Source organism: Schistocerca cancellata, chromosome 7, assembly GCF_023864275.1.
Source record: "Schistocerca cancellata isolate TAMUIC-IGC-003103 chromosome 7, iqSchCanc2.1, whole genome shotgun sequence".
In the NCBI taxonomy this organism is placed as follows: domain Eukaryota; kingdom Metazoa; phylum Arthropoda; class Insecta; order Orthoptera; family Acrididae; genus Schistocerca; species Schistocerca cancellata.
Window position 1 is genome coordinate 34,765,073 of NC_064632.1, and position 24,125 is coordinate 34,789,197.

General features: G+C 42.0%; 1 protein-coding gene across 1 annotated transcript in view; it reads left to right on the top strand.

Annotated features, from left to right (window-relative positions):
* LOC126092250 (uncharacterized) overlaps nt 1-24,125 on the top strand; it is a 700,330-nt gene that overhangs the window by 498,202 nt on the left and 178,003 nt on the right. The window contains exon 7 of the mRNA XM_049907760.1: nt 5,124-5,252. Within this exon, the coding sequence (XP_049763717.1) occupies nt 5,124-5,252 (129 nt within the window). The remainder of the gene's footprint in view (nt 1-5,123; nt 5,253-24,125) is intronic.

Consider the following 24,125-nt stretch of genomic DNA (forward strand, 5'->3'; position numbering starts at 1 on the left):
TGGTACTACAATTGCATTCTTCCATCCTTCTGGCAACTTCTTTGTTCTCCAGATATGGTGAATTCTGTTGGTCATGTTGTCTATTGCTTTGTTGCCTCCCCACTTTATCATCTCGGCTGCTATACCATCTTCTCCAGTTGCCTTATTATTCTTCAGATCGCTTATGGCATGTGCGACTTCATCCCTGGTTGGAGGGCGTGGCTGTCTCTCTTCTGTGTCAGTCCCCAGTTCCAGCTCTTCTTCAGGTGGTTCACAGTTCAGCAGGTCGTGAAAGTGCTCTGCAAAAATCCGACAGTTCTCCTTGGCGCTGACAGCCAGCTCCCCTTTCTTATCTCTTATAAACAGTTCTCTACCCTTGTATCCAATCAGACTCTTCTTGAATTTCCCGAAAAAGTGTCTGCTGTTGTTTTTCCTGAAGTTGGTCTCAATCTCGTCCAGTTCCTGCTTCATCTTCTGTCTTCTGGTCCATCTTATTGTTCGGGCTGCTTCCTTTCTTGCCCCTAAGAAAACTTTCCGGGTCCTTCTTGCTGCTCCAGTCTCTCCAAGCTTTCCTGCGAGTCTCTACCGCTTCCTCACATTCCTTGTTCCACCACCAGTGCTTCCGTTTCTTTTCTTCCTTTCCCCATAGTTCAGCCTGTTTCGTGTGTTGATCGTGCCTACCAACAACAAATCTAGCAGCACGCCTCTGAATTACTTCTAAGCCTTCCTTTAAGCCGACCTGGTTTTAATCCAAAATACTAGATCAATACTCACGAACACGTGGTACCAGTGGTTCTGTACGCCGTTTCCTTTATAGATGAGTCACAGTCCTAGAATTATTCCAATGGACCGAATGCGACCATTCGCCGTCTCCAGCACAGTCCTTACGTGCTTGTTCCATTTCGTGACGCTCTGCAACGGTTTGCCTAGTTTTTTTACTTGAAATATCTTTATCCAGGAGCACTTCACTAATACTGCATTCGAACATCATTACAGGGTGACTTGTCCTAATCATCTGTTTTACACTTTTCCACATCTAGAGCAAGCTGCCATTCCTCACACCAAACAGAATTTCTTTCTAAGTCGTCCCGTAACATTCTACATTCACGATATAGGGGCCGGCCGCGGTGGCCGAGAGGTTCTAGGCGCTTCACTCCGGAACCGCGCGACTGCTACGGTCGTAGGTTCGAATCGTGCCTCGGGCATGGATGTGTGTGATGTCCTTAGGTTAGCTAGGTTTAAGTAGTCCTAAGTTCTAGGGGACTGATGTCCTCAGATGTTAAGTCCCATAGTGCTCAGAACCATTTGAACCACGATATAGGGTACAATAACGTCCTTAGCAAAAAGTCGCAGATTTGTGTTAACCCTGTCCCTCAGTTTTTGTACACAGAGAATAAGAGCTGTCCTTATGACACTTCTCTGGGGGTAATTATGAAAATATCTTTGTCTCTGGTGACTGCCCGTAATGATAGCGTCATTTTCTAACCTGTCCGGCAGTTCGTTGCCCCGAAAGCTTCAGTGGTCTTTTACCAAAATAAATTTAATTTCTGTGATTTTCTATTGTGGAATGTCCACCTGCTGCATGAGCTCTAACACTCGGGGTTATTGCTGCATTGCGTACTGTGGTACTGTAGCATTTGCAGTGGTGTTTGTGAATTAGATAATATCAACCGTCAGCGGCGTAATGTTTTCCCAGCCATCTTTTGGCGCCCCTGACGAAGCTGTTAATTCTTTATTTGTCAGAAATGCTGCAGGGGGCCGATTGAATTTTGTCCGGTCACCCGATACTTATTTATAAAAGTGCAGCCAGTGCCGGTACTATTGATTCATCAAGTATTTTACTCGCTGCAAATAGGGTGTTAGGAGTGTTGGTGCAGATATTTTTGTTGGTGACTGAGGACAGTGTACTGAACAACATTATATCAGCATTTACTTCATTTGCAGATTAATAATTGTACCTATTAGACACATTATGGTTCAGGTTGGTTAGTATTTCCAAACACATATAGCAAGCCATTAGTGCCAATTTTCCCCTGGGCAGTAGGTCACCTGTTGAAGTGTGGACGAATCAGATGCAGAACAGTCAGCCTATACTGACAGGCGTTGTCCACTTGGAGGGGTAGCTACGACTGTGCAGAAACCATCGCGTAGCAAATTATGTGACATGTTTGCAGCAAGACTGTTACACAGAGGAAGAAAAAAACAACTAACACACTGAAGTGGGTACATATTAAGGTACCCATCGTGGTATCACGTATCGATACCACCCCACAGGCGTCGTTACGGCGGTAACGGTTTGGCAAGTTTCCGTCTGAGGCGCGGGATCTGTCGGACCGAATGGTGCATATCCGCTGAGCCACACCCAGCAGCTCTGTATTTCGAGCGCGCTCTGCCGCCGAAATACAGGGTTATTACAAATGACTGAAGCGTTTTCACAGCTCTACAATAACTTTATTATTTGAGATATTTTCACAATGCTTTGCACACACATACAAAAACTCAAAAAGTTTTTTTAGGCGTTCACAAATGTTCGATAGGTGCCCCTTTAGTGATTCGGCAGACATCAAGCCGATAATCAAGTTCCTCCCACACTCGGCGCAGCATGTCCCCATCAATGAGTTCGAAAGTATCGTTGATGCTAGCTCGCAGTTCTGGCACGTTTCTTGGTAGAGGAGGTTTAAACACGGAATCTTTCACATAACCCCACAGAAAGAAATCACATGGGGTTAAGTCGGGAGAGCGTGGAGGCCATGACATGAATTGCTGATCATGATCTCCACCACGACCGATCCATCGGTTTTCCAATCTCCTGTTTAAGAAATGCCGAACATCGTGATGGAAGTGCGGTGCAGCACCATCCTGTTGAAAGATGAAGTCGGCGCTGTCGGTCTCCAGTTGTGGCATGAGCCAATTTTCCAGCATGTGCAGATACACGTGTTCAACCGTTTCTTCGCTCACTGCAGGCCGACCCATTGATTTCCCTTACAGAGGCATCCAGAAGCTTTAAACTGCGCATACAATCGCCGAATGGAGTTAGCAGTTGGTGGGTTTTTGTTGAACTTCGTCCTGAAGTGTCGTTGCACTGTTATGACTGTCTGATGTGAGTGCATTTCAAGCACGACATACGCTTTCTCGGCTCCTGTCGCCATTTTGTCTCACTGCGCTCTCGAGCGCTCTGGTGGCAGAAACCTGAAGTGCGGCTGCAGCCGAACAAAACTTTATGAGTTTTTCTACGTATCTGTAGTGTGTCGTGACCATATGTCAATGAATGGAGCTACAGTGAATTTATGAAATCGCTTCATTCATTTGTAATAGCCCTGTATAGGATGGCCAGCGGCAGCGGCTCAGCACACTTAACGCTGAGAGACACTTAGCAACGTGTTGCTTTGCAGACGCAGTCTGGTCGTGGCTCTGTCTTCATCATTCGTGCTTTTGTACAGAGAGACTTCCTTGTTGACATTGTGATATGTGGATTCCATTATTTATTGTTACGTAGTCAGTAATGAGTCTTTGTGTGTTTGGAGAAATACCAGTTAAGTAAATTTTCTATTTACTGTGATAAGTTTTTCGCTAACGTTTTCTGCTCCTTTCCAGCTTACCGACGACCACAGTTGCTACAACATCCTGTATCCCACCTGTTCTTATCATTGTGTATGAAGCTGTAAACAACAGCGGTGACCACAGTATCCGGACGTATACCCACAACAGCCTGTACAAGGTGATTCAAAAAGAATACCACAACTTTAAAAATGTGTATTTAATGAAAGAAACATAATATAACCTTCTGTTATACATCATTACAAAGAGTATTTAAAAAGGTTTTTTTTTCACTCAAAAACAAGTTCAGAGATGTTCAATATGGCCCCCTCCAGACACTCGAGCAATATCAACCCGATACTCCAACTCGTTCCACACTCTCTGTAGCATATCAGGCGTAACAGTTTGGATAGCTGCTGTTATTTCTCGTTTCAAATCATCAATGGTGGCTGGGAGAGGTGGCCGAAACACCATATCCTTAACATACCCCAATAAGAAAAAATCGCAGGGGGTAAGATCAGGGCTTCTTGGAGGCCAGTGAAGAAGTGCTCTGTCACGGGCTCCCTGGCGGCCGATCCATCGCCTCGGGTAGTTGACGTTCAGGTAGTTACGGACAGATAAGTGCCAATGTGGTGGCGCTCCATCCTGCTGAAATATGAATTGTTGTGCTTCTTGTTCGAGCTGAGGGAACAGCCAATTCTCTAACATCTCCAGATACTGTAGTCCAGTTACAGTAACACCTTCGAAGAAAAAGGGACCAAAAACTTTATTGGCTGAAATGGCACAGAAAACGTTCACCTTAGGCGAGTCACGTTCATACTGAGTTGTTTCTCAGTGCCCCATATACATACATTGTGACGGTTGACTTTCCCGTTAGTGTGGAAAGTTGCTTCATCACTAAACACTATCTTTGAAACGAAAGATTCATCTGTTTCCATTTGAGCAAGGATAAAATCACAGAAATCGATTCTTTTAATCTTATCAGCTGCAGACAGTGCTTGAACCAATTTCAGACGATAAGGTTTCATAACTAACCTTTTTCGTAGGACTCTCCATACAGTTGATTGTGGAATTTGCAGCTCTCTGCTAGCTCTGCGAGTCGATTTTCCTGGGCTGCGAACAAATGCTTGCTGGATGCGTGCTACATTTTCATCACTCGTTCTCGGCCGTCCAGAACTTTTCCCTTTGCACAAACACCCATTCTCTGTAAACTGTTTATACCAACGTTTAATACACCACCTATCAGGAGGTGTAACACCATACTTCGTTCGAAATGCACGCTGAACAACTGTCGTCGATTCACTTCTGCCGTACTCAATAACACAAAAAGCTTTCTGTTGAGCGGTCGCCATCTTAGCATCAACTGACGCTGACGCCTAGTCAACAGCGCCTCAAGCGAACAAATGTACAACTAAATGAAACTTTATAGCTCCCTTAATTCGCCGACAGACAGTGCTTAGCTCTGCCTTTTGTCGTTGCAGAGTTTTAAATTCCTAAAGTTGTGGTATTCTTTTTGAATCACCCTGTATAATGTCATGCATTATTGATCTTTACAACCCTCGGCTCTATCAGGAACTCAACCCTCATACTGTGGTGTGTGTTGACAGCGGTCGCGAACGCCTCGCTCAAGAGGCCAGTGCGCCTGGTGCAGACCACGCAGCCTCTGGTAGCCATCGCCATCTCCGTGTCGCTGGCGGTCGGTGTGCTGTTCTTAGTGGCTGCCTACTGCATCAAAAGTAAGTGCATCTAGAGAGATCTCTCGACAGAACATTCTGTACTGACAATACGTCCAACTTTTAACTGAAGTGCACAGCTTCAGAATTTCGACGCTGGCCTGAGTTGACAACCGACATCGTGAAGAGGCCTCTTCAGAGACATAGGAGTTTTTACACATTACACATTACTTGCAGTAAAGCCACTTCTGACTTCGATGTTACAGTATGGCCGGTTCTGGCTGTAGAGTTGAAGCTGTGGGATCGGATCACCAATACTGCAGCGAGTGCGCAGTGAAGAATGCTTGCGCAGAAGGAACGTTTGTAATTATTTGATGCCGTTCATGCAGTACTCAAACGATAGTGGTCCGGGTGAAAGTCGTGACTAGCGAGCAGTGCATGGCGTACGCTGAGGAAGCGGGAACTGCGGCAGGCAGTGACATTAAGACATTTCTTGTGGGCTTCACGGCGCAGAAATTCGAGGCCGCTGGGTTGGCGCGCCAGAAGCGCACAGCTCCTACGTCACGTCGAACCCAGGACCTTCTGAGGCTGTCAGCCAGCGAGACCCTTTGTGAACACTCGCAGACGGAAGTGCCAGCTTAGTATTATAGAACTGGTCGACTATAGTTGTTCACTGGCAGGCGATACTCTGCAGTTTTCTTTCTTTTTATTATTTTAAATATCTGTCCCTTTCCTCCAGGCCAGAGCGTCATACGAGTAATAGTATTATTTTCAGCTACAGGACGCATTGCCTGCAGGGGGAGTGACTGTTAAAACTAAGTTTTTGAAAACAGCCACAAGTTGCATTTTGTATTTTTTGATTGACCGGTTTCGCTCTTCAAGTGGGCAAGAGCATCAACAGAATATACTGTTTAAAGTTGGCTGACAGCATTATAGATTGTGTTTAAAGTTGGGTCACAATCAATATTACTACTGTACTTCAAACGTAAGTTTAACTACTGTAGTGCAGCCAGTTTAATCGTTAGAGCTGTCAGCCAACTTTAAACGCAGTCTGTAATGCTGTCAGCCAAATTTAAGCTGTATATGTCTTGTTCATTTGAAGAGAGAAATCGGTCAATAAAAAAATACAATGTGCAACTTGATATTGTTCTCGACAACTTAGTATTACTTTCTTTTCAACGGCGGCTTCAACCCGCTGCACGAAAAGAAACACCTTTGCTGGTGAAATAATTCCTTCTGCAATTAGAATATATCTTTTGGCACGAATGTGCGATGTGGAAAGGGTCGACATTTTCTTGTTTTTGTTAATAACATCGATAGAGATAAAAAACACTTTGCACTGCCACGATGTTATTCTTCACAGTGGCTAAAACTTCTCCATAAAGAATATTACTGCAAATGAAATTCAGAAAATTAATTTCTACTCAGTTTACTCTCTAAATTGATTCCGATAATAGGACAACATTACCAAATTGGAATAATCTCTGCTCAGCAGAAAACAACAAAGTTAAGTTACGTCTTGTATACTCTTTGAGAAATAATAACAACAATATTGACGTATATCTTTTATTCTTCAATACAGAGAAAGGCAAAGAGAAAATCAGACATTTTTTTCTCTTTTACATTAAACAGTAAATTATTCTTCCTGCATAACAAAACGGCTAAGTCTCCCACATCAATTATTATTTTACATACAAAGTCTTTTTTTTCTTTTCACGTAATGACGATCACAGAAGATATTGGGTGCCATATTGGATGCTCTTTCAATACATGGAGGTATAATAAGAGCAGAAGGCCCTACGCTCCGCCATATTCGAAGCCCCAAAACATTAGAAGTTACTGTTTACGTTTTCTAATCGTTGTTAGTTTCTGTCATGTGTATGCAAAAGTTATTTTAAATAGTAAATGGTACTGTGCTTTTGTGAACAATACAGTGTCAAAAAGATATTTTCAAATATTTTTCTGGTCATAAATGCATATTTGATCTAGTAATACGACATAAGACGCATTTAGCCTAGTTACTGTAACTTTATTTTTGTTATAAGTTTCGAACAAACAAGAAGAGTATGTAATGCGACAACGCTGCCTTCGCCAGCCAGCATTTTCTTTAATACAGACTGACGAAAATAATGTTCACTCTAAGTCCTCTTTGCGAAAGTACTGAGAGCATATTTTACTATATTTGGCGACTTTCCAAACTTCCCTTTTCAAATCGTTCTTTCAGAGAATTTTAGAGTTGGACTGGTAGAAACTCTAAAGTCAAATGACAGGGGAAAAAAAAACTCGTGTGTAGAAAAGCAAATATCACCTGAACGAGTCCAGTTACGAATGAAATGTGATTCTTTTACACTGTAGACTATAATCAGAACTGTTAGTACGCCCATAAATCAAGCAAGCTGGCTTTTTTATTTAAAACGCTTCCACCAGAAGCTAGTGTTTGGGACAACTGACATGATAAACATCGACTTCAAGTTTGTGACGTCGTGACAACAACCTTTATAATATTATGTCTTGTAATTCATATCGCTGCTTAAGCCTCCAAGTCCCAGCAATGTAAAAAATATGTAATTGTATTATTTTTCACATAAATAATTTTTATTATCATAGTAGGCAGCGAATAAAAGAAGAAATTGGCAAAAAATTAATAATCAGTTTTAAAGAGATGGATACACTTTCGAACATAAATGTAATTTTTTTTTCAATATTGATGTTTATGATTATAGTAAGCAGCGAATATAAGATAAAATTGACAAAAGTTGAACAATCAGTTGTTTTATGTATGTGTTTCCTTTTCAACCACGCATCATTTCATGTGATATGTTTGAAAGCAATTCCGCATTTTTCCTAGACAAAATTCCACATTTCGAGAATTCCATTAACTCATAACCCCTAAAACAAATTATAGTCCTAAATAACAAACAAATACGGGCTTAAATTTGATAAAATTTTTATCACAACTACATACTGACACACAGATCTCATTTCGATAATACTGATAAAAGCAGTACTAACAACTCATATTTACGTTACAATAAATTAGGTAAACTTACTTTCACTGTCAATGATCTCCACAGTAAGGCCACTGTAAAAAAAAAAAAAAAAAAAAAAAAAAAAAAAAAAAAAAAAACAGCGCGTCAGAATCTCCTGCAGCCACGTAGCACCGTCTCCTTGCCGACTATTGCTAAAACACTACGTTTATAGAAGCACCTCAGTGTACCAGAACATGTCTCTGTCCTCCAATAGCACCAGTTATTTCATACAAAAGGCACTGGTACTTAAAAAATGAATAAAATTACGATTTCAGATAGAAATCACTGGGGCTCAAAGGGTTAACATCGCGAGTCAACTATTGCCATCTGTGAGCTAAGGGCTACATTCCGTCGACCCAGTCTACTCTCGCAGTTGCCAACTTTGCCAGCACAACGCTTCACCGACATGTCTTCTTTTTTTTTAATGTCGACGTTCGGCCTTAACCATGCATTTTCATAAAATAAAAGAGAAAACCCTAATATGAAATCTATCTTTTCAGCACAAAAAAGAAAAAAAATGATAATTTTATGAATGAACGATAGTGGTCCCTCACAAGACACTTGTTAGTTCCGCCTCTGCAGATCCAGTTCAAAGCTCGGAACCATGAGGACTAGCTGACGGCTTGTAGATCAAAGATCTCGACTAGTTGTCAACACTCCTCGATGAGTCTGGAGCAGCTTTGCCGCGTATTCGACCGATGGCTGCAACGGGTAATTTGTCAGTCGAATGCACGACGCTGAACGAATACTGCTACTAGTTGAGCTGGGAGTATGACACTCTCTCTGGTAACCTCTGGGAACGCCGCACTGTGCTACAGAATGCAGCAAACAAGTCAACCACTGGCGGCAGAACGCCGCATTGCAGGGTGCTATGCCAGGACCCAGCTGAAGAATTGCCTTGGTGGTTGATTCGCATGTGCCTTGGCTGGTTGCGAAGGCCTGCCCGGGGCTCATGCCGCAACAGTGCCAATACTAACACCCCCTAACGCTGTTTGTGGTTAATAACACTGAACTCCGCAAAAAAAAAAACTATCATGGGATAGCGACATATACAATGTAAGTAGGCTGTTTAGGTTCTTATATTGGTAACGCCACCGCCACGTAGCGCTCTGTATGAAAATCACTGGCTGTGCTGTGTGCAGTCTGTGGCTGGGTGGCATTGTTGGAATTCTCCATTGTAGTGTTGGGCAGTTGGCTGTTAACAGCGCGTAGCGTTGCGCAGTTGGAGGTGAGCCGCCAGCAGTGGTGGATGTGGGGAGAGAGATGGCGGAATTTTGAGAGCGGATGATCTGGACGTGTGTCCATCAGAGACAGTAAATTTGTAAGACTGGATGTCATGAACTGATATATATATTATGACTTTTGAACACTATTAAGGTAAATACATTGTCCTCTATCAAAAGCTTTCATTTGCTAACTATGCCTATCAGTAGTTAGTGACTTCAGTAGTTAGAATCTTTTATTTAGCTGGCAGTAGTGGCGCTCGCTGTATTGCGGTAGTTGGAGTAACGAAGATTTTTGTGAGGTAAGTGATTCATGAAAGGTATAGGTTATTGTTAGTCAGGGCCATTCTTTGGTAGGGATTTTTCAAAATCAGATTGCGTTGCGCTAAAAATATTGTGTGTCAGTTTAGTGTTGATCAGAATAGGTAAAGAGCGAAATGTCCGAGTACGTTCAGTTCTGCTCAGCTGTTTGGAAAGCAAATAACGTAAGAGGTTTATCAGCACAGTAATTCATTAATTTTTCTAAGGGGACGTTTCAACATATACGGATGTGTGTCGGCGAATGTATCATTTCTACTCAGGTAATTCAAGTGAAAAGATTTCCGACGTGATTAGGGCCGCACGACGGGAATTAGCAGACTTTGAGCTGGACGCATGGGACATAAATTTCGGAAATCATTGAGGAATTCAGTATTCTGAGACCCATAGTGTCAAGGGTGTGCTGAGAATACCAAATTTCAGGCGTGACATCTCACCAAGGACAATGCAGTGGCCGACAGCTTTCACTTAACACCGAGAGCAGAGCAGTTTGCGTGGTGTTGTCGATGCTAACAGACAAGCAGCACTGAGTAATATATATAATAATATAAATATAAATCAATGTGGCGCGTACGACGAACGTATCCGTTAGGACAGTGCGCGCATTCCTAGCCGAGAGAAGTCCACATATATCAAACATTGTACTTAATTTGAAGAAGAAATTTCTGAGAATGTACGTTGGAGCATAGCATTGTATGATAGTGAATTACGTACAGCCGGAAAACCGGAAGAGAACAGAATCCAAGCGTTTGAGATGTGTTGCTACAGAAGAATGTTGAAAATCAGGTGGACTGATAAGGTGAGGAATGAGGAAGTCCCCAGCAGAATCGGAAAACGGAAGAGACGTATGGAGAGGGGAAGACAGATTGGTTCAAATGGCTCTGAGCACTATGGGACTTAACTTCTGAGGTCATCAGTCCCCTAGAACTTAGAACTACTTAAACCTAACTAACCTAAGGACATCACACACATCCATGCCCGAAGCAGGATTCGAACCTGCGACCGTAGCGGTCGCGCGGTTCCAGACTGTAGCGCCTAGAACCGCTCGGCCACCCCGGACGGCGGGAAGACAGAGATTCGAATAAAAACAACAAATAATTGAGGACGTAGAGCGCAAGTGCTACTCTGAGATGAAGAGTTTGCCACAGGAGAGGAATACGTTGTGGTTCTCAACCAGTCAGAAGACGTGACTCAAAGAAATATGCATCCCTTTCTACAGTTCAGAAAGCAAAGGCTATAACACGTTGCCAATAGACATCAGGAAGGAAACTGAAAATCCCCAAATATTCCTAAACAAAGTAAAAGAATACCTCATTAGCCACTCTTTATACAATTCATCAAAATATTTGGACTTACGGATGTAAATATGCTTTACTCTAATGTTTTTATTAAAGAGATCGTGATTTTACCAGTGTATATACCGCTGGTCTCCTTAAAGCTACATAAATATTACGAAGTCCTAGCTTTAACTGACAGAGCATAAAAAAGTTACTTGCCATAAACTGGCTATATTTGACAGATTTTCAGATTCATATGTGATCATCATGACTGCTTTATAACTTACGTAATATTTATATTACATACTAGCTTGTGCAACACATTTTCTAAAATGCGAAGGCAATAATGGAAAAAATATAGGTGATCAAAGTTAGCATGGCTTTGGGGATGCACTAATGGGCCTACAGCTCTACCACAAATGTGAGCTCCCATTCCATTTGTGTTCAAGATTTTAAGAACACAATGAAACTTTGAACACCCAGAAATAAATACACTGATCATCAAAATTACAAATACAATGGAAGGTATGGGATGGAGTAGCAAACACATAGCTCCAAATTTAGGTCAGCATACTACCTTCAGTTTCATCCCTCTGTGACCTATATTCTCGTTTCGTAACATCCTTTGCAGTTAGAATTAAAGTTATCTGTTCGTCATTTATCGAGACAATATCTGGAACTTGTGGCCAAACAAACTTGTTTGCGGATGCATTTGACGTTATATGTTACACCTGAATCATTGCCTGAACCACAACAGTTTGCAATTTGAGCATGACTGAAATTTGTTTTTCTTAGTTGTAGACACATTAACAGTTACGAATGAGCCTACGTCTATTTACCGATGGTTAATGGATGTTTTCCTTAGCTCCACATTGTCACTATCATTAACACTGTTTAATAATTTGTATATCAGCTATCCTATGGTAACAATCACCAATGGTCAAAGTGTCCCCGAAACAGAGAAATCAAGCACATGACCTCAGAAATCGTAACATAGTGGCAGACGTATACGTATCAACAAAAAAGATAATCAGTGGTCTGTTTTGAAAATTGATTGAGTAACATACATGATATATTTGCTTGGGAATAGAAACCGCATTTTCTTGTTTCAATGTATTTTATTTCTTCCAGACATGTTTCAGCTTTTACTTTAAGGCATCTTCTGTGAAATCTAGAATCATACAGTTTTGTTTAGATATGCTATATTTGTGGATTATAAAACAGTTCACTTTTTATTTTTACCTGAGTCACAAGCTGGAGGTCGCAGTATAACTTCACTTACGAAATATAAGCATGTTTTCATGTTCCGAAACTTTTTTCTTCACAATTCTCGTATTCTTTGCGCTAACTCTGTGGAGCACTGTTAGTCTTCTGTCAGTAGTTGCAGATATTTTACCGAAAAGTGTGATTTAATTCCGTAACTATTGTGTGTTTACTAGTGTGACCCTGTTTGGTCATGGGTGGGGCGGGGGGGCGGGGGTGAATAGGTGGATTGTGGAGGGGATTGGTGTGTCGCTGGTTATTCAGGGCGAGCTACAGGAAGTTGAATATGAATGTAATGGCTGTTAGAGAGTGATTGGATGTTTTGGTGTTCAGATGATTCGAGTTTTTGTTTTAAATGTCTTCTTATGGAGGGGTTCATGGTCGAGAGAGTGGAAAGGCGTTGGGTGGTATTATTATTATTATTATTATTATTATTATTATTATTATCCTCTGTCGGAGTGTTACTCTATTATTTTACCTAGTAACGCAAGCAGTAGTTGTTAATGATGTGTACTTGATCATGTAACAGGGTTTTCTTTTCTGCTTTGGTTTTTGTGTGTAGTAATTCTCTTGCTGGGTAGGGAGGTGTTTTTTTTATTGTTAATTATAATTATTTTCACGCCTTCTTCTCTAGAGGCTGGTTTGTGATTGTGTTCTCTTGGGTCTACTGCATATGTGTAGTTGTTTGTGCCATACTTCCAGGTTTCCATGTGTTCTTTGTACCCTACGACAAATGTTCTATATGTTTGTCTTATGCATGTATCGGATAGACCACTCCGCATCTGCAGAAGACCCAAGAGAATACAACGACAAACCAGCGTCTAGAGGAGACGACAAGAAAATAATTAGAATCAACAACAAAAACACCTCCTAATCCTGCAAGAAAATTACCACAAACAAAAATACCAAAGCAGAAAAGAAAAGTACAAACGACGAACACCTCACTGCTTACATTAATAGATAAAGTAATAAAGTAACACTCAACTGACTTGTCCGTGAACCTCTCCACAAAACATTTAAAAAGAAAATCTCAAATCAGCTGAACACCAAAACTTTCAATTATTCTCTAAAAGTTATTATATTCATAATCAGTTTTCTATAGTTTTTCCTGACCACACATACACACACACACACGCACACACACACACACACACACACACACACACACACAAAGAGTGAGAGAGAGAGATGTTGACACTAATATCAGTTTATAAAAATGGTGACAAGTTTGACATTAGGAAGTTTAGATCATTATTATTAGTGTCTGTATTTTAAAAAACAATTGAAAGAATAATGTATGAAGGATTTCTAGACTTCCTAAATAAAAACAAAGTTCTTGTAAAAGCACATAATGGCTATAGAAAAGGCAATGAACAAAGACGGCTCTCTTCAATTTCCTAAAACTCTGTTTAAAAAGCTGTTGAGAACAAAGAACTAATTTGTTGGTTGTTTTTGGACCTTTCCAAAGCTTTTGATCTTACAAATCATAATCTACTACTTTTAAAACTTTACAACTGTCGTGTCTGTGATGATTGCTATGAGTGGTTCAAGTCATACTTATCTTATAGGAAACAAAGAGTGCAAATTTTTCGGGATGGTAATGTATACCGCTCTGAATGCAAAAAAGCTACTTATGGGGTGTCCCAGTGCTCGGTACTGGGCACCTAGTTGTTCTTAGTTTTTATTAATGATCTACTGCAATAGTTTTCAACAGCTGATGCTATACTATCTGCTGATGATACCAGCTTCTTTATAAAGGGAAAGAATGATTGTATTGCAGCAAAAAACTGACAAAACGGTAGAAGAGACGAAAAACGTTTTAAAGATAACTGTCTAATTGTTAATCAAAAGAAAACTGTATGTATTAACTTCAACGATATATGGAACAAAAATAGAACTAATGTAACATTTACATTAGGAAATAGCCAAATTCAGCAAAATAATCTCATAATTTTTGTAGGGTTATGGGTGGTTGAACATCTGAGACGGGAAAAACATGTAGCAATGCATCGCAAAAGATTAAGCAAGTGCTGTTACATATCAATAGGCGAAATACCTCTCTTACAAAGCAGTCTTTTGACCTTCAAAAGAAAGCTGTGAGATTAATGAAGAATGTTGCTTACTGAGAATCATGTAGAAGTATGTTTAAAGAATCGTGACCCTACCATCTATATTATATTTGCAATTATAGGCTCCATGAAGAGCCATAGAGTTTACAGCTTTGAACAGAGAGATTTACAATTATCAAACAAGGAATAAGGATGTACACAGAAAATCGATATATCAGGACAGTGTAGTTCACAACCAAAAATCTACAGTGCATTGTCAGATAACATAAAAAGAGTACCAAACATTAATACATTTAAAAAGCTATAATCTACTAACAGACAACAGCTTCTACGGTATTAATGAATTTCTGGAATACTGCTTAAATCTGTTGGTTCTGACTCATAATCTCTCTAAACAAAATTCATAATGATCAAAGGATTCCTAGGTAAAACTAAACTCCTTTCACTAATGTACTCATGTGTCTAATTATGTACCTATCTTTTGTGCCATATATGTGGTTATGAAATTCTACATGTTATTATGCCTATTTAATCACAATATTTAATACTTTCGTAAAACTGACCACAATTTTTCAGTAACTTTTCAGCAATATGACTATTTTCTCTAAGTATTTGTACAGAATTTTCTTTTTTTATGTCAAATTGAGTACAAAACGGTTTGTTGCTACAGTCATGAAGATATGTCAATAAAGAAACATCTAGCCTTGATGAAGTATTACTGGTTATATGTGACTTTATTTTGTATATGAACGTAAATATGTAAAATTTTATACTTTTTGTACTTTGACGACTCCAGTATCATGAATATGATAAACTGGGTACTAAATAAATAAATAGTATGGGTGTGTGTGAGAGAGATAAAGAGAACAGAAATGAACAGACGTCAGTTTTTAGCATATACTTCGTTAGGCTGGCAACATGTATGTAAACAAGTCAAACAGGAATAGACGTAAAGTGAACACACAGTAGTTTAAATCACAGTTTTTTGTAAAAGTGATAGAAGACTAATAGTTCTTCACAGCAAACGGCGCAAAGAATACAAAAATTGTGAAGAAAAAAGTTCGTAACATACAGGCTTATGTTTCGTAAGTGAAGTTACAGGGCGACTTCCAGCAAGTGACAAGATGAGACGGAAAACAGATGGCAGGCAAAAACGCAATGAACTGTAAGTAACGATTTAGTTACGTAAAAAAACAAGATGTGAACTGTTTTACGATCTACAAATATCGCATATCGAACCGAAACTGTATCACTCTAGATTCCAGTGAAGATTCCTTAAAGCAGCAAGAAACGGCGGTTTTTATTTGCAAAACGAATATTTCTGTTTTAATAGACCAGTTGACATCACAGCAGCTGAGAAGAGTGCTCCACCTACCATCTTCGAAGGATGCCATGGGTCTGATGATGGTCATGTGATATGACCGAAACCGGTCACCTATGTTCTTGTTACATATGTGGTGTGATTAAGACTGAATTTTAAAAACAAAGAATATTTCTGTGCTTGCTGCGGATGATGACCACACGAACAAACTTATTATATATATGATATAGTTGATAACGCCGATCGCTTGGCAGCTTAAATGATATCGGTGGGTTTTGCACAATCAGATTTTAAAACACTTTTCGTATGTAAGTCGCAACGGCTTCGCTAGTTGTTGCGCAAGAAAACAGATATTACATGGTGCCATTTGGCGTATATTGATGGAACTTTAGCACCAAACAGTATATACTAAACACCCAGCTAAGAGTCAGCAGCAGAGAGCTGTAAAACAAAGTAGTCATGGCGGTCGAGGTGTACCTGGTTTACAGTAATCAATCTATTATTGTCTAATCGTAACGTGTAGGCTTTCACGGGAAGCAAAAGGGAGGCTTAACCTCCTAGATACATAAGCCTAATGTCCGATAGTGAGTGCTGTTGGGTCGCTTACTCAAGAGTTGGCTAGACATCTCGCCTCCTTTCTACCGCACGTTGGTAAAACTGATTATCACATTAAAAATTCTCTGCACTTTATCGAAAAATTGAAGGAGATCACTGTCAGCCCAGGTAATATCCTTGTCAGTTTTGATGTGATATCCCTGTTTACCATAGTTCCTGTTGACGAAGCTCTTTCATACATAGCTGATATATTTCCCAGTGATATAGCAGCTCTGTTTCGATATTGTCTGTTCACGACTTACTTCCATGTATGATAATGAGTTTTACGAACAAACCGAAGGGGTGGCCATGAGCAGCCCTCTTACTCCAGCTGTTGCTAATGTATACATGGAATTTTTTGAACAGCACGCGCTCCAGTCTGCCAGTAAAAGCTCTGAAATGGTATCGGTATGTGGATGACGCCTTTGTGATATGGAAGAGGAATTGTGGGTTTCTTGGCGCACCTAAGTAGTATTAATACAAAGATACAATTTACTATGGAGAAAGAGAGTAATTGACAACTTAATTTTTTGGATGTTTCAGTAATTAAACGAGCAGATGGGAGTCTAGGGCATAAAGTGTATAGAAAAGATGTGCACACCGACCGTTACCTCCTTAAGAATTCGAAGAGGCGTCATTAAAACATTGGTTGACGAAGCTAATAAGATCTGTGAGCCAGTTTATTTACAAGATGAAATAAATCATTTGTGAACGGCTTTTAAGAAAAACGGATACGCTGACAACGAGATAGATCGAGCAGTGCATCCCAGAAGAAAAGAGTCTGACAACATTCAGCAACAACAACTGTCAGCTGGAAAACTTTTCTTCCATTTATTCACAATATTACGGACCATACTGGGAAAGTTATGACCAAGTTTCAAGTTGAAACAATCTTTAGGCCCACCAAGAAGACTAGTGAGGGATTAAGATCGGCGAAAGACGCTCGACAACCCTTAGCAACTCCCGAGGTGTATAAAATAACGTGTAGCTGTGGGAAGGTATATATTGGAATAACAAAAAGGAGTGTCAATACCCGCTTAACCGAACACAAAAGGGACTGTCGACTGGGACATACCGACAGTCAGCTTTAGCGGAACATGTTTTTAAAGACGGTGATCATGAAATAAAATTTAGTGAGACGAGCGTGCTAGCCAGGACATCGCATCATTATGCACGCACGTATAAACAAGTTATAGAGGTTCAGAAACACCACAATAATTTTAATAGAAAACAGGAGGGCTTCAAGTTACGTAAAATATTACCGTCTACTTTGCACCAGCGATGTGACAATCGATTACCTTCAATCGAAAATAATGACGTTAGCCAGGAGGCCCCATGGAGGTAAGAATAAGGGAAGATGGCGCTACGTATCCCAGCCGTACTACGTTTTGAAGCCATGGGGGCGTGGCTCGCTGCCATGACACTCTGACCAAAACATTGCCAGTGTGCTATAGCGCTGCGTGTATTACAGTCGCTAATTGCACCATATACGCATGTAACGTCATCAGATTGGTTGTTTCAAAGTTTTTGTTTAAAATAAAATCTCGTAAAGGCGAAATTCCGCGTGTCTTCTGATTAAAAATAGTTTTTAATGTAATATTACGAATAGCTAGCCTTCAATGTAAACGATACAATTTTGTTAATTCAGTAATAAACGTGTATCACAAACTAAATAATAGAAACTGAAAACTAAGTTAGCTATACCCTCTCTCCAAAGCCCCATAAATACATCTTGTTTGTAATACGTACTGGGACATTTCAGTTGCGTTACACTGCTGGGAAACACTGTTCATTACCACCAATATTTACTGAAATACGGTACATAGAATGGCAAATCCACACAGTGTCCTGTTTAGGCCTATACTTTACGCCAGTTAATGTAGTGTTAGCTTTTAATTTGGTACATGATGAAGACAAACTGAGTTACTCAACACTTCGATTATCGACGATACGTACGTATTATACTGAAACGTGAACTTGAAAACTAAGAATTTAATTCTTTGAATTAACATACCTTTTGTAAATGTTTTGGGTGTGTAGGGAAAACTGATGGTACAGCATTTTCTCGGAGCCTTACTGTTGAAAGGGAAGTTCGGTCTATGTCCTCTTCTCGGAAATGCTGAGAACATATAGTGCTCCATTTAGACGCACGCCAATTCTTCCTCCTCACGGCATTCTCCCACAGAGCTTTCTGACTTTCATTTTTAGGAAATCTAAAATCGTACAGGAGAAAAACACGCTATAGTGCAAGTACCGATGTAGCACACGTTCATCCACAATGAAGTTGTAAAATCACACTTAATGAGACAACTTACACATGAAATGTTATTCCCTTCGATTTCGCATCACAATCAGAACGATTCGTACATCCGAACACCACACAAGTCACCATAATAGCGCAAAATCCTTCCAAAAGCGAGCGACAAGCCAATGCACACAAGCTTACAGCAGCAATGTTTTGGTCGGATTGAGATGGCTACCCTCGGCTTCACATAGCTTCACAGCTGTGACGTCACTGCGTCTCCCTCTATACTTACCTCCGTGGTCGGCCCCACGTATGGTATGGTGGTGCCCTCTATGTGCTCTATACAGGGTGTTACAAAAAGGTACGGCCAAACTTTCAGGAAACATTCCTCACACACAAATAAAGAAAAGATGTTATGTGGACATGTGTCCGGAAACGCTTACTTTCCATGTTAGAGCTCATTTTAGTTTCGTCAGTATGTACTGACGATTCACCGCCAGTTGGCCCAATTGAAGGAAGGCAATGTTGACTTCGGTGTTTGTGTTGACATGCTACTCATTGCTCTACAGTACTAGCATCAAGCACATCAGTACGTAGCATCAACAGGTTAGTGTTCATCACGAACGTGGTTTTGCAGTCAGTGCAATGTTCACAAATGCGGAGTTGGCAGATGCCCATTTGATGTATGGATTAGCACGGGGCAATAGCCGTGGCGCGGTACGTTTGTATCGAGACAGATTTCCAGAACGAAGGTGTCCCGACAGGAAGAAGTTCGAAGCAATTGATCGGCGTCTTAGGGAGCACGGAACATTCCAGCCTATGACTCGCGACTGGGGAAGACCTAGAACGACGAGGACACCTGCAGTGGACGAGGCAATCTCCGTACAGTTGACGATAACCCTAATGTCAGCGTGAGAGAAGTTGCTGTTGTACAAGGTAACGTTGACCACGTCACTGTATGGAGAGTGCTACGGGAGAACCAGTTGTTTCCGTACCATGTACAGCGTGTGCAGGCACTATCAGCAGCTGATAGGCCTCCACGGGTACACTTCTGCGAATGGTTCATCCAACAATGTGTCACTCCTCATTTCAGTGCAAATGTTCTCTTTACGGATGAGGCTTCATTCCAACGTGATCAAATTGTAAATTTTCACAATCAACATGTGTGGGCTGACGAGAATCCGCACGCAATTGTGCAATCACGTCATCAACACAGATTTTCTGTGAACGTTTGGGCAGGCATTGTTGGTGATGTCTTGATTGGGCCCCATGTTCTTCCACCTACGCTCAATGGAGCACGTTATCATGATTTCATACGGGATACTCTACCTGTGCTGCTAGAACATGTGCCTTTACAAGTACGACACAACATGTGGTTCATGCACGATGGAGCTCCTGCACATTTCAGTCGAAGTGTTCGTACGCTTCTCAACAACAGATTCGGTGACCGATGGATTGGTAGAGGCGGACCAATTCCATGGCCTCCACGCTCTCCTGACATCAACCCTCTTGACTTTCATTTATGGGGGCATTTGAAAGCTCTTGTCTACGCAACCCCGGTACCAAAAGTAGAGACTCTTCGTGCTCGTATTGTGGACGGCTGTGATACAATACGCCATTCTCCAGGGCTGCATCAGCGCATCAGGGATTCCATGCGACGGAGGGTGGATGCATGTATCCTCGCTAACGGCGGCCATTTTGAACATTTCCTGTAACAAACTGTTTGAAGTCACGCTGGTACGTTCTGTTGCTGTGTGTTTCGATGATTAATGTGATTTGAAGAGAAGTAATAAAATGAGCTCTAACATGGAAAGTAAGCGTTTCCGGACACATGTCCACATAACATATTTTCTTTCTTTGTGTGTGAGGAATGTTTCCTGAAAGTTTGGCCGTACCTTTTTGTAACACCCTGTATAAAAGGAACCTCCACGGCCTGGCAGCCAGTCTTTGACTCACCTCGGAAGATGTTGCCCGCAGTTGGTAATGAAACGTCAGGAAGAAGTTTTACGGATCGACCAAGGCCTCTCAGCCCGGAAATTTTATTTGTTATTGTCTGTCTGCAGACACTTGCATGTGCAGCCCATTCATAACAATGGGCTTCACCGTTTCGTTTTAGCTCCCCAGCAGCGTGCTACAGCGCCGTGGCGCGGGTACTTCAGTGCGTCTCAGGCCTACATCCATGTACCTGCAAACGAGGAAAAATTACTATTTTCAAGATAATAATTAAACCTTCATGGCTTCTCCTCGTGCCGTTTTATTCCTGCTCATATTTATGTACAAAGTAATGTAGAAACAATTCCCGTAGTTATCAGCGATTCTGAACTAGTTCAAAAAAATGGTTCAAATGGCTCTGAGCACTATGGGACTTAACGTCTAAGGTCATCAGTCCCCTAGAACTTAGAACTACTTAAACCTAACTAACCTAAGGACATCACACACATCCATGCCCGAGGCAGGATTCGAACCTGCGACCGTAGCAGTCGCGCGGTTCCAGACTGTAGCGCCTTTAACCGCTTGGCCACTCCGGCCGGCGATTCTGAACTAGTACTAGTTGTAATTTTTTGTTAGTATACTTCACAGAACTAGGCAGCGTTATTTCCCGTTGTGATCCGGCCAGCGAATTTGAATTACTTGCCTCTGATAGAAATGTGGTTGGCTGAGTTCTAATACCTTTTATAATACCGTGTATAATGAGTTTAGTTTGTGATAGTACCGGAGGCTACGGTGAAGTTATGCCAGTTTGCGGTGGTTGGTATGACGTGTCCTGCAATTGTCTATTTCGGATTTGCTGAAATCCAGTACGTCCGTTAGTCGGTTGTTTGCTTGTCTGACTTGAAGGTCTGACACAGCTTGCTTTCGTTTCGTGACCTTCAACTGAACGCGGTTGACTGAATAACCGCTGTGCATTTTCCTTGTGTTTTACCCGCCTACGTAGCGGAGGTAGACAGTCGGCCTTGAGCCGCACGCGCGTTTGTTTACTTGGCGCACCGTACCGCAATCGTTGTTGTGATTGAGAGCTCTTGACTAGATATGGCTTTCTATAACCGCCAGGCGACGGTGAAACTCACGTTCGACGAATCCTATACGCGTCCGAAGGCTTATGAAATCGAACGGTTTTTGAGAGAGGACATCCACGTCGATCCCCACGAGCTGATGGGCATCCATCTGTCTACCATTTCCAGTACATCTGCCTCAAGGTGAAGAACGAAGTACGTTGCGTTAGCCTTGTCCGACGTTCCACCAACGACTACCGCTTTCGCTATGCTGACGGTAGTGTCAGCACGGTAACTGTGGACTGCGTGGGTATGGGGGTGCGTACGGTGCGTATATTCGGACTGCCGTTTGAAGTCCCAGCAGCGCTCGTCGCTGAAGCGATCTTAAGCTACGTGGAAGAGAATTGGAACACCTTTGAGTATCACGTTCTCAGTGGTATCCATCAAACTCCCCAAACACGTGCCGTCGTACATGTTCATCAGCGCGGTTGCCCATCCATCATTATTTATGACGGACAACCGCGGACATGTTCCAGCTTTGGACAGGAAGGCCACGACCGATCAAAGTGCCTACAGCACCGCCTCGTCCAGGTGCCAAGTGCGGAACCAGTACACGCAGCGGTGCCGACCGCGCTACCGCTTATGAACATTGTGCACAGTAAAGATGGGCAAAACTGTTCTTTTCAGAGATCAGATCAGAACTGTTCACTCCCTGAAATGAACTAGCTCTTTTTCATGACTCACCACTCATTTACAATAGAAAATAAATGGAAGGCACATTGCCCTTTAAACTTGGTTTATTCCAGTACTATACCTGTATTTTAATCTTATTTGATCCTATTATGAAGTAACACAGATAATGAGTAAGAATTTTGTATTGTTTATTGAAATTTCCACGGTATGACAAAGTTTTTGATTACTGATTTATTTTGCACTGTCGTGGTTTCTTGGGTGATCTGAAAATGTTGTAACTTGAGATTTACATTAACAATATATTTGGCTATAATGTATTAAAATTTCATTAACCTCGTACAAATATATTGCAAGCCATATATTTTTAAAGTGAACGTTTCCTTCCAAAGACGCCTAAAATCGCAAAATCCGTACCAGAATAAGAAAAAAATATATATAAATTTGACTGTGAGACTAAAGTGCTGCATATAGCCTTACGCAGAATAAAACAAAGAAAATATTGGTGTATCACATTTTGCGATACGTCTATCGATTCGCTCCTAATTAAAGCATAAATTCGAGTGTCGATAATAAATATCCTATAGTAAGAGGAGTCATCAGGAACCTAATCTGATCAGTTTAAACAAATAAAAATTAAATAAAAACAAATGATGTATACATTACATAATAGTGTAATATACATAGCGGTATTACTACGAAGAACAATATCCAGTAGAAATGAACTCCGATGCAGAGGCGCTGAGTCAAGCAGGTCGAGCCGCGAGCTTTATTACTGCATGAGCTAAGACCGCAGAGACCAGAGTTACACCTGAGTTGCTTTGCTCAACGCTCTGGCTGGACTCGAGAACGGTGGGATGAGCGTTGAGCGGGCTAGTTCCGTGGGTGGGGGGAGCGGTGAACGGCCACCTGTCACCCGCTCCGAGACAAATCGTCCGTTCTCTTGCGAGCAGGTTGTTGCAAGTAGTTCTTATGTTCTCCGCTAGGAGGCTCTCTGTCCTGTTGCTCGCATCAACTGCCCAGAGGGCAGGACGTGTGACTGAAACGATCGCCGACAGAGTGCGATGCAAGTTAAGCTGCGCCAGACACTGCACGCGGCAGAAGAAGGACAGAGAAGGCACGGCATATGTGAAACAAAAAATCCAATGGAGCACTGCACAATACAGGCAGCCAAGGCAGAAGCAGGGCAGAGGCTGGCGCTGGCTGTGTTGTGTGGCGTGCAGTGTGCTCTGACCAGCAGAGGCCCCACTGATATTGTTCACTCGTTTGAAAGATTCAACTCTATGAATCAGTTCAGGAGCGGATCCCCCATCTCTAGTGCACAGACGCCGCGTATATGAGGTAGCCTTAGACGAACGTGAGCGCAGGCGCCGATGGCGCTGTGACGGTGGCACTGCACGAAGAGACGCCCTTGAGGGACATGGCGACAGCTACCACCACAGCCGTCGTCGTACCAGGGGCATCGGTCCTAGACGTCGGCCTCACGGCCGAAGGTGCTGACACCAGCCCTTCGATGGGGATGGACACGCGGTCCCGGAAACAACGGCCACCTCTCGACGAAAGAAAGGGTGGAGACAGGGGCCAAGCTGCCGAAATCATCTCTGACTTTTCGTTGCCAACAGACTTTACTAATGCCGCCCCAAGGAAGGCATCTGTCCTGCGGACAGGACGGCGGCCTAGCCCACTCCAGACGACACCACGACCGACTCTCCTCAGGATAAAGACCAGGCTGTGGTGCCAATTGCCCACCCCTTCCCCGCTTGGTGACTGGGCTGTTATATGAAGGCAGAGGATGCACCAGACACCCTTCATGCACCTCCGCCACGTGGGACTGGCGCCCCACTTGGGGGGGGGGGAGGGGGGCAGGAGAGTCTGACACTCACAGAAGGGCCACATTAAATATATCTGCCATAA